Source organism: Idiotropiscis lumnitzeri, chromosome 12, assembly GCF_059441095.1.
Source record: "Idiotropiscis lumnitzeri isolate Australia: NSW breed Sydney's pygmy pipehorse chromosome 12, RoL_Ilum_1.0, whole genome shotgun sequence".
Classification (NCBI taxonomy): Eukaryota; Metazoa; Chordata; class Actinopteri; order Syngnathiformes; family Syngnathidae; genus Idiotropiscis; species Idiotropiscis lumnitzeri.
Genome location: NC_142402.1, coordinates 8,988,743 through 9,000,425, shown reverse-complemented (window position 1 = coordinate 9,000,425; position 11,683 = coordinate 8,988,743). Strand labels below are relative to the sequence as shown.

The 11,683-nt window shown below is 39.3% G+C and overlaps 1 protein-coding gene across 2 annotated transcripts; it reads left to right on the top strand.

The window, feature by feature from the left end:
* The first annotated feature begins 3,303 nt into the window (after positions 1–3,303).
* pfn2a (profilin 2a) lies at positions 3,304–10,374 on the top strand. 2 transcript variants are annotated; one of them, XM_088311185.1, is made up of 3 exons: positions 3,304–3,663; positions 8,224–8,416; positions 9,518–9,841. In XM_088311185.1, exons 1-3 carry the CDS (start codon positions 3,535–3,537, stop codon positions 9,613–9,615), a joined length of 420 nt encoding a protein of 139 aa, XP_088167311.1. In that variant the 5' UTR covers positions 3,304–3,534; the 3' UTR covers positions 9,616–9,841. The 2 variants fall into 2 exon arrangements, with proteins under 2 accessions (XP_088167311.1, XP_088167310.1); XM_088311184.1 differs by lacking the exon at positions 9,518–9,841 and adding an exon at positions 9,848–10,374 and having other exon boundaries at positions 3,319–3,663.
* The last annotated feature ends 1,309 nt before the right edge of the window (positions 10,375–11,683 follow it).

The following is an 11,683-nucleotide window of genomic DNA, read 5'->3' as shown; positions in this document are numbered from 1 at the left end:
TTGTAATTTACAATAAATTGAATGGTGATCTAAATGAATGGTTGTTTTTCTATTCTAATGTGTAGTAAAAATATGGACTAATTGGGTTAATATAACATTTTAAATTGTCCCGAGGTGTGAGTGTGAATGGTTGTCTGTCTGTCTGTCCCTGCGATTGGCTGGCAACCACTTCAGGGTACCCCGTTTACTGGTCGAAGACAGCTAGGATGGGCTCCAACACGCCCGCGACCCTTGTGAGGAGAAGCAGAACAGATAATGGATGGATGAAGTTGTTATTTAGTAAGCTAAATGAAGTTAAAAAATATTAAAGGTTAAAAAGTTAAGTTCTATGTAATTGGAAATTATTTGACTTATAAAAGTATACATTATTTACAATGTTATGTTACTATACAATAGTACAATAGTTACAATAGCTGTAATTAATCATTTTATTCAATTATTTATTTTAAAAAAATGTCCAAATAGTTTATTGATATTTTGTAGAGCCACAAAGCTCACAGCACCAAATAAACTTGCTGTCAGCGTCCCATTTCACAGAACATTAAACATGTTTATTGCGTCATTTATTAGTCCCATAATTCAAATTCACATCAGTGCTGGTGATTCAGCAAAGTGGCATAGACTGCATCTATATCTGGGAGTGCAAATGGAAAATTTACTGAAATAGAGTGAGCAATTAATTATCGAATTCATTCATTTCTTGGATTGTTTGGGGCGAAAGATAAATGACATGGTCATTTCTTCAAAGAATAAATACATAAATAAATAAATGCGCCTTACTATACATGGTAATTTCTTTAAAACTAAACAAAAACAAGTAAAAACGCTTTACTTTACATCTTCAGAAGTGTTTTTGGAAGCTAATGATTACACACGTTCCAGAATATGGCTAGGTCCACTTTCTGTTAAAAAAAAAAAAAAATCACACAGTATTCCATAATTGAATGGAAAGCCTATTAATACATTCCGTCCCCTCATAAAATAATAATAATAATACCAGCAAATGTTGTCACTTTTTTAATGGTACTTCTAAAAAAAGCAGCAAATAACAAATACAATGGAAAAAATGAAACACTTTGTGCATTATGATTAATTAATTGTCAGGCTCCTTCTGGTGTATACGGACGTATGGGTATACAAGAAGAAGACAGTGAATACTGCTCACTAAACTGCAATAATATTAGTTGTTTTCCGCAGACAATAAATAATATATGCCTGTAAATATTTTTATGTTGACACGTGACACATTACACATGTGTTACTACTCTTTTTGTGTTCAAATAGCCGTTGATTTAAGGTTTATGATGCTGCAACATCATTGCTATTTTTAGCCAATCTATGAGGTTTTGCATTGTGTTTTTGCTGTAAGCTAGCAGACTTTAGTAAGGCAACGTTTTGGGGATTGGTTATATTCATAAAGTGTAATTCTCTTTTTTTATGTTTAGTTGAAAATAACACGCGGCGCGGTGGGGCGACTGGTTAGCACGATGGCCTCACAGTACAGAGGTCGTGGGTTTGATTCCGGCTCCGGCCTTCCTGTGTGGAGTTTGCATGTTCTCCTGGTGCCTGCGTGGGTTTCCTGCGGGTACTCCGGTTTCCTCCCACATTCCAAAAATCATGCATGGCAGGTTGATTGAACACTCTAAATTGCCCCTAGGTATGAGTGTGAGCGCGGATGGTTGTTTGTCTCTGTGTGCCCTGTGATTGGCTGGCAACCAATTCAGGGTGTCCCCCGCCTACTACCTGAAGACAGCTAGGAGGGGCTCCAGCACCCCCCGCGACCCTAATGAGGAGAAGCGGTACAGAAGATGGATGGATGGATGACTGATGGCATGGTGGATGACTGCTTAGCATGGTAGCGCCTCCAACTGGTGCAAAATGCTGCTGCTCGCCTTTTAATTGTAGCTAGGAAGACGGATCACACAAACCCAATCTTGGCCTCTCTTCACTGGCTCCCAGTGCACTTTAGAGTTCGCTTTAAGATACTTCTGTTTGTCTTCAAATCTTTAAATAGCCTCGCCTCAGCGTACCTCTCCGAGCTCCTCCACCCCTACTGCAGGTGCCGAAGACCAGGCGGAACCTCAGGGTGGATTGCGCCTTTTCTGTTGTCGGTCCTTCCCTATGGAATGAGATTCCATTAACTGTTAGGCTATGTCCACTTTTAAAACTTGTTAGAAGAGACATTTTTATTCACTGGCTTTCGACTCAACCTGAGACTGTCGCTGTTCTTCTGGTATCTATTTTAAATGTGTTTTAATGTGTGTTTTAATTTACTGTTAATTTAAATTTCACAATATGTGAAGTGCTTCGTTACAGCTCCAGCTGTTGTGAAATGTGCAATATAAATAAAGTTGTATTGTTTTATATAAAATATTAAATTAAATTTGGAAAATGTCCACATTCGTTTCAATAGGAATTATTTTCAAGGGAAATGTGGAGCCATGTGGAAAAGTAGGATTCGGAAGGAAGAATATTATGTCAAACAATTCTTCATTTAGTTCTTTGGGGTATGTGATAAATATTTAAACATATAAGTCCCGAAGGAGCTTAAAGTTTTTAAATGGGAAAGATTTAAATTTGTAATGAAACGTGGAAGGATGAGATCTTTGGACTGCATTACTTTGGGAATGGTGTTTTTTAAGTAAAGCTTGGGGAATTTGGAGAATATGACAAATAGTTCCCAACAGGTCCTGAATGAGCTGAAAATTATGACGTTGGAATGCTTTGAGCCAGTCAAGAAATGTGAAAGGTAGTGGTAAATATGAAAAATGTGTATTGTGATTTTTTTTTCCTCTAAAATTTGGGGAATTTGGAGAATGTGATAATTAATTTCCAAGTTCTCCTGAATGAGCTAAACCTTTTGAAGATGGAATGGTTTGAATTGGTCAAGGAATGTCGAAAGAGGAGCAAATGTGTGACATGAATGTCATTGTACATATTATTATGGAAAATGTGGGATAATTAATAATATGCACCATCAAGGAATGTGAAAAATAGTTCCTAACATGGCCTGATTGAGCAACCCGTCGAAAAAAAATGTCCGGTGGAATGTGGGGAAAAGAACGAATTTGGGCAAAATAGTTCCCAAGATGTCCTGTTCGAGGCGAAAAGTTGGCATGGCTTGAATAAACGTGGGAGTAGAAAGGTGAAACTAGACCATACAATAATAAGGAGTGCAGATTTATTCAACATTCGCACAATAAATAAGCAGGCGTTTTGTGCACCCCAGCCCAATATTGCCCCAGACAGTTGGCGAATTCCCTCTTCCTCTTCTTCTGTTCTTTCTTCCGCCGCCTGCTGCCGTAAAAACGCCGGTAGTGGTGAAGGCTGATTGTGCGGAGTGATCTGAAATCCGGACTACACCCAGCCAGCCGCAGCCGCAGCCGCACTAGTGCCCCGGCTTTCTTTGCCGCCCCAGCGCGTCCGACTAGTGGTGGCTTATACCCGAGGCTCCCGAATCTCTCTCTTTTCGGCCTTGGTCTCTTACTCGCTACTCCTCGGCCATTTTGTACCCCTGCATTGTCTTTCTTCAACATGTCTTGGCAAAGCTACGTGGAAAACCTGATGGCCGATGGCAGCTGTCAGGACAGCGCCATTGTTGGCTATTTGGACGCCAAATACGTTTGGGCAGCACATGACGGTGGGACTTTCAACAATATCACGGTAAGACTATGAAATCCAAAAGAAGGTAGGTTTTAAGTGTTGAGAATCTCAGCGCAAGGCTTGCCAGAAAAAGCCCGGGGGGGGGAGGGAAAAAAAATCCGTTATCTATGCAAATGACTAGCCAACTAGCGGCTATGCTAAGCTAACGCATCCCTGGCCTTTCCTGGCTAAGGAAACGCCGCAGGATTATTTAGCCGCCTCGTGTACGATGAGGCGCATTGGAAACGGGCGTGGACCCCAACACAAAACATTTTATTAGTCACATCCAAAGTCCATTTCCGATAACCTTAAATACGCTCTTTGGGTCTGTTTTTTACAAACCATCGTGGAGATTGGGTTAGGCTTTGAAGTAAAAGGAGCATTCTTTGTGTGCCGTGGCCGTGATGATTAGCTAACGTTAAGCCGCCGATCTGCCGGTTACCTGTTGTCTCACATTCACAAAAAAAGATTACACGTGCTGACTTTTGATGAATCTGTCATATAAATACACTTAAAACCAGTTTTATTGATATTGTGCCGATGTAGGATTCTTTCCACAGTCATCGGTGGAAAGAAGTGATTCGTCATTTCTAATTGCTTTGAATGTGTGGGATCATTGATATTGTATGTAGATGGCTCGATCCAAAGGCCACAATTCATTACTCAATTGTTTGTTATAGTTCTGAATATGCATTTTTGCTGTTTTTTGTGTGGATGTCAATGAGCATCAAAACTTAAAAAAAATTGACAAAATTCAGGTCTGAAATAAATTAGCAGTCCTGACATAATTCCATCTTCCCACATGGGACATATCCATTCAAGCAAATGAGTGACTTTCAACAAAAAAGTTAATCTTTCACATTTAGCTCATTCACAGGAACTACTTTACACAATCCAAGAAATCCCCTATTTCCTAAATTCCTCACTTTTCACTGCAAAGAGACCAGATTTGATATATTTTTACCCCTTCCGTAAGCATTACACGACATACTGAAATCAATCCAACTTGAAAATGTTGAATTCATTTAACTCATTCAGTGTTAACTGATACATTGCCATTAGAATGTTCCCCCACACAATCCACACATTTTCACACTAAAATCTCCAAAGAGGTGTTTTACACATTTCGCTGTTATTAGGCGGAATCTTTGTACCTCCAAAATCATCACTTTTCAGGAGACCCCAAAATGGCATGTTTGCCCAACTATTAGCAGTGTATCATCAAGGAGCGAGACATTTGAAAGACTTAAGAGTGAGTCATCCAATATGTGTAACAATAATACCTAAATGTGTTTGACCAACAGTCTAAATTTGTGAGAAAAAATGTGTCACGCAAGTTTTCAGCCAGTGATTTAATTCCTACTTTTCTAATTTATTGAATGAGTCAAACTGTTCCATTTTGACAATATTCTGCCCATTCAGTACAATTTGGGAATGGACTTTCCCCAAATGTACACAATAAAATCCCCCAATTAAGGTATTTTATGCATTTACTACATCCTTCCACCTTTTTTTGACCAATTCATACGATACCAACCTGTTAAAACTTATGTGGAACATGAATAGCTTGCATAGTATTTCCTAAATTCTTAAATTTTTTCCCCAGAAACCCAAATTGAGAGAGAGAGAGATACAGACTTGGCATTAAGCTTTTTCTTTTCATGTTTTTTCAACCAATCAAAACCATTCTAACTTAAAGTATTTTGCTAATTCAAGACAAAGTTGTGACTGTTGAAGACATTTCCAATATTCCAATTTTCACAGTGACATTTGCATATTAAGTATTGATTGACATATTTACCACCTGACACAAATTTTGACTGATACAAACCATTCTATCTTAAAAATATTTAGCTCATTCAGATCAATGGGAATATTTGATACATTCCAAGATTTTTGCAAAAATATTCTCAAATTAAGTGAAAGTTTCACATTTACATCCCCCTTCCACATTTTGTGACCAATTCAACCCATACCAATTTTAAATATGCAGATCATTCAGGACATCTTGGGAACTACTATATGTTCTGGACTATCAGCTGCTACTTTTTCCTCTGCTTTTAACCTCATAGACTTTATTTCTAGATTTTTACTGACGAACTTACAGCTGCCAATAGATATGGCTTTTGTCTTGTCACATCTGACCATTGAACCTACTGCCCACGTCAGACTAGGCCAATGACAGGATCCAAGTCTGCGTTCCGACTGAATATTCATCAGCCATTTGCAGTTGGACTGCGCATGCGTGAGGGCGGAGCGGGCTCCCTGAAGAGAATAATGTGGAACTTTGTTGAGCGAAGCATGGCTGTTTAAGAAGCAAGAGAGAGCGAATAGAAGAATCTTGAGTTTAATAAACATATGGAACGAGTGCCATAAATACAGTCATCTACAGTGCGTGCCCCATGTCTATTATTTGTTTGACTACCAAACTGGCAGCTGACAACAGGACAGCAAGTACAAGCATGGAGCAACATCCCATCACGGACATATGTCTGTGTAGCCATTGTGTCTTGCCAACACGTAACACACTGGTTTTCGAAGGATGTACTGCTGCGTGGTGAAGCTCATCAACTATGTTATCTCTGCGGGTGGGCGATATAATGTATATAGTCATCGATATCATTGTCGGTCTTGCGTTTACAATGTACAAGTTTACATCATTGAGTATTTACACTGCCCCGATAAGGCAAGACAAAGGAGTCTGTGATGAAATCCTTATTCGGCAAATCAGTGTGGCTTGGTGACAAAGGAGGAGGAAGTGATAAACCTTCATTCTGTGAATCAGCAGGCAGGATCCAGTCTTGTGACTCTCTGTGATAGCAGCAAACGTGTTTAAAATGAGGAGGAGCATCTCAGCGGGTGAATTAATAGCAAGGCGCAAGTCCACATCCCTACTCTGTAAATGATTTGGGATGGATAAGACTGACGTTGTTTGGAATAACATTGTTAAATTTTCCCAAATTGTCTTTGTGGAGAGTAATTCTGTTACATGTGGATTTTGAGGAAAGCTTGGTGACAAAGTAAAGTCCAAGAAAACCTAAGTAAACATGCACATTCACAAAACTCTCGCAGAGTTGAGCAAACGCACTGTACTTTAGGCGAGCAAGTTATGAAAGGTAACAGCCATGAATGTTCTGTGAAGCAAGTGCATGTTTTTTTGTCGAATTTCGGAAATGTTTTTTTTTTTTTCCCCAAAGCCCATGTCACCCACCCAGAGTAACCTCTCTTTCTTTCCACGTAATCCTGTGTTATAACGTGGAGACCGGCGGCTATTAATACAATGCGGCCAGTGTATGTACAATTTTGTTTTATGGCTAAATTTAGCTTTTGCTGCTTTTAATACAGTGTATCCCATGCCTATGTTTTCACACGCAAAAAACAATACTGTACCTTCCCCTACCAGATTTCTTGACAACTTCAAACTTTTCAAACGTATATAGGCAACATTTAGGACATTCTGGGCCGTCACTTCTATAGCACTTTTCTGCATTCTCACATCTCTTGTTCCATTCCCAAAATTCAAATTCCACATTTCTCCCCCAATCCAAAAATCCCCCAAATTCATTCAAGTAAATCCGACCCCTCAGGCGGCAGGACACCTGCAGCCTCCAACCCTGAGGCGGGCCGACGACTGTCATGCGGTGACCACCGAGGGAGCCTTCACTGCAAATCTAATTCAAGTGAACGCCGGCAGTGTGTGCAACTCATGGATTAAAAAAAAAATAATGAATTAACCCTGAGATACAATATTGATTAAAGAAAATATTACGGTGATTGTTATAATCACGTGGGCTCTGCACGCTAGCTGCAGATCCTGTTGGATAGAAGACCAGGAGCGGAATATGAAATGGATAGCTCATCTATGATGCTAATATCAGACAATTGGGCTGTTGAACGATAAAATACGCCTTTTTTTCCGCTTCCCAATATCGGACCGATATCTCATATGCGTCTGATCGGGGCACCCCTATGCCAACCCTAGCTTGCCAAGTAATAGGTGCAACCTGTGGGCCGCTGGCACTGACGAGAGACTGTCGCTTGGATTAATAAATTATTTGATGAAACGGGCAATGTTGTATAATGTTGTTTGCACAAATGGAAATAAATAATGCTTGAAGTAAGACAAATTTCTCCTCAAAAGCCACGTCATCCAGTTACCAGTTTTCTATATGTGGCTCAGATTTTTGTGCTTTCTATGATTTCTTCATTAATTTGTCCCTGTATATGATCATACACTCTTTTTATGTGTTTTATTGGATTTTGAGTTCCAAGTCTCTTGTCAAGTGAGTCATCAATTCTGGGCCACCCTGTAGATGCTTAATTCACCCACAAAGGACATTCACAGTTGGAGCAGTATCCGCAATGAAAACACCAGCACATACATACGTGCATACATACATAATTAATAGTAATGAAAATCGGCAGACCAGAATCGGACTCAGCAAAAAAAAAAAAATCTGCGAAATAATTTCAAATACAGAGCACATTATGTTATTAATGTGCAGCATTAATTGTTGATCTAATTAACTGAAATTGCCCTGCTGTTTTTAATTTGTGTGTTTGCGTGTGTTTCCCCTCCAGTCCCAAGAAATTGATGTTCTGGTCGGCAAAGACAGAGAGACCTTTTACACCTGCGGTCTCACCCTGGGCTCAAAGAAGTGTTCGGTGCTCAGAGACAGCCTGCAGGATGAGGGCGACTGGACTATGGACATGAGGACAAAGAGCCAAGGAGGAGAACCCACATACAACATTTCTGTGGGGCGAGCCGGACAAGGTAAATCAAGCGTTTTACAGCAGTCTTATCATCAACAGAAGGTATTATCTGCTCTTTAAGTTAATAGAAAACATTCTGCTGTTACCTCCAACTTGAATCTTGCTATGATACCTCTTAGAAATGAGTTTTTGCTGTTTTGGATGTAGGACGCTGTAGTGCTGACCTTTTTCTTTTTTTACATAACTTGTGCTTCCCTCATTTAAAGCTCATGTAAAGTTTTGTCTCCAACAATTTCTCTTTTGATCTTTTCATGTCTGGGGCGCTTCAGCCTTTCCCTTGTATCACCTTTCTCAGTCTGTCCAAATCTTATGGGAAAAGCCAACACAATTAACCTGCCTCCTCTTTTCTCTTCAGCCTCCTCACCCCTATTTAGTTATGTGATCCCGTACTGAAAATGTAAAAAAAACAAAAGTGCAAAAAGATCCCACAGTCTTAAAACATTTTTTTTCATTATACTTTTCATGATGCCTCCTTTAGGGGAACACCTTGTTGAAATAACTGGCTTTCTAAGAATAAGCAAGCTTAAAAGTAAATTCATTCATGCCCAAGCCAAATTTTTTTGTTCGTGCCTTTTTTTTTTTTTTTTTTTTTTTTTCTATCTTCAGTGGATGTTTTTGATTGGAAATTTGATCAAGCAAGTGGCAAATGACTCCCCCACCGAAATAAATGTACTGAAATGGTGGAAGTTGTAAGGCATCCTCTAAGAATAATTTTGTTTCCTCAAAAATGCAAATGAATAATTGATCAAATTATAGGGTAAAAAATAAAATGGCCACTACTGTATTTTTTTAGGAATACCTCTTCAGACACACTTAATTTTTAGTCGAAGTATTTATATTCAACATATAAAACGTAACTCTTAGGCTTAACTGGTTCTCTGCAGCTTTTTGTTCACATTAAATCTAAATTAAAAAGCTATGTTGGCGATATTGGAGCCCCTTTTTTGATGTTTTTAGTATAGTTTGAATAAAACTTGAGTGATGCACTTTCTTCAACAGATTTTCATTCTTCTCATGAAAGTACTGAACTTTGGGATGCTTTCCTTGCTTTCTTACCTATTTCCTTAATCTTCCCCCCCCTTTTCTATCTCTTGTCTTTCAGTTTTGGTTCTTGTAATGGGAAAAGAAGGGGTCCATGGAGGCGGATTGAATAAGAAGGCTTACTCAATGGCAAAATACTTGCGGGATTCAGGCTTTTAATGTTTCCCAGGGCTCATTTAGGTAAAAATTTGAGGGACATAAAGAAGAGAAAATAAATATTGCTGTTAAGATTTCTCCTGCAAGCTGTCAAATGTCATGGAAACCTTTATAGCATTGAAGAGTGGTAAGATCCTGAGACCTGGACCTCCCCCTCCATCACGTGGGGGCGGGGACGATTGCGTTTTGTTCATTTTCTCTCTGTATTTCCCCCCCCACCCCCTATGTGCCCCAGTATTGGTTTTAGTCATGGGAAAGGAGGCGATCCATGGTGGAAGTCTTAACAAGAAAGCACATAAAATGGCGGAATACCTGAGGACGGCTGGATATTAAGCAACCTCACGATCCATCAACCTTAACAGCTCACCACATACTTCCAGGATTAAAGGGCAAACAATGTTATTTTTCCATCCCCTTCTGTTTTATACACAGCCACATTTTACCCCCTCCATCCTAATCACGAGATAAACATTTTTTTTTTCACATTACAGTGATGGCATGATCACTGACATTGTTTAAATGTTTATAAACCAAAGGAGTGTACAAAAAACCCACAGTGTAATAAAAATTGAATTTGCCTTGTATGACATCTGCTTCGCTAGTAGCTAATTTAAAAAGAGAAAAAGGCATTTTCCCCGTCCTACTCCTCAGCATGTCTGCATTGTTGCATGCATATCCGCTTTTATTCTGGTTCTCCTGGCCCTTCACCCGTCTCCCAGCCAAAACATCTCACATGCCTCCAATAAAAACAGTTTACACTGACTTCAACTTGTATCTGTGTATAAATTTGCCACTCATCCCCATTTTCCCCCTTCCCTTGTTTTTTTTGACCTGCCATCACATGCGTCATGTCTTGTACCTGGATGTGGTCTTGAAAAGATGTGGTGTCGGTTTCTTGTTTGAGTATAGTGTAAGGACAGCGTTGTGATCCTTCAACACATTCTTATGGAACGATGTCTGAGCCTATATTCCATATCCTTGATTTGTAGCCCAATGTCCATGCACTAGTGTGCTCTGCCCTCACAAGTAACTAACTAGTAGGATATTGAATAAATGCTTGAAAAAACTGCCATTTGAGCATTTAGTCTTCATGTTACTAGTGTACTGTGAATAAATACTCAAATTGCCTTTACAGCAAATTGTTGCCACGTTTATTGACATCCTTAAGATCCAGCCCAAGGTAAATACTAGTATACGCTTGCTCCTTACTTGGTAAACTATGTACTACTCAATGAAGAAAAAACGTGCATTAGTTGAGATCTCCATGCTATGAATACAACCCTTTGGTTTGTTTTGATTTGATATCCTTGATATCCAGCTCAAGGTCAGGTTACTTGTCTGCTTTTTGTCCTCACTATTGGGACAGTTGAGCATCCTAGTCTTTCTACAACTGCGCTGATGTCTTACTGGTGAGAACGAAGTGCATACTTGTACATGGTCCTTAAGATGAATGGAAATGATATTTTAGTGGTGTTACTTTGACCTACTAGTATACAATTAAACTTTACAAGTACTTTATTTTGCTACACTAGCAACACTATTTCTGAATATTAGGCATGCGTCACTCTCTAGTAGCCTCCCGGACCATATTCATGGCACCAAATTCCCCATGAAATTAGTTCACGAGGCGTGTAAATGTCCTAGTGCTCAGTAATGTTGAACAATAGTGAAAAAATTAGCTAGTAAGCCAGCTTTTCTGCGCGTGCGCTCATTTGTTTTATTAAGGATTTACGAGTCAGCTAGTTGACGAGCTGACTAATTGACAAGCCAAATAGTTTGATCTTCTCGGTCCTTGTAACAAGTATACTCTGTCCTCCATAGATCGACGACGTATTACTAGTGAGTTAAAACTGCACTAGTTGACGTCTGTATTGAACTAGAACTGTCGGGAAGCACCAGATGTTAACTCGTAGAATTTTATCACTTGTCGTAAAAGTTGTCAACGACACATCTTTTTCTAGCTAGTAATGTAGTTGGGCTAATTTGTCAAAGGTGTACAGCTAGTCAGGACAAAGGGTACTAGTACATAAATGTTAAGATGGAGTCAAATTGAATAAAGCGAATTAAACAT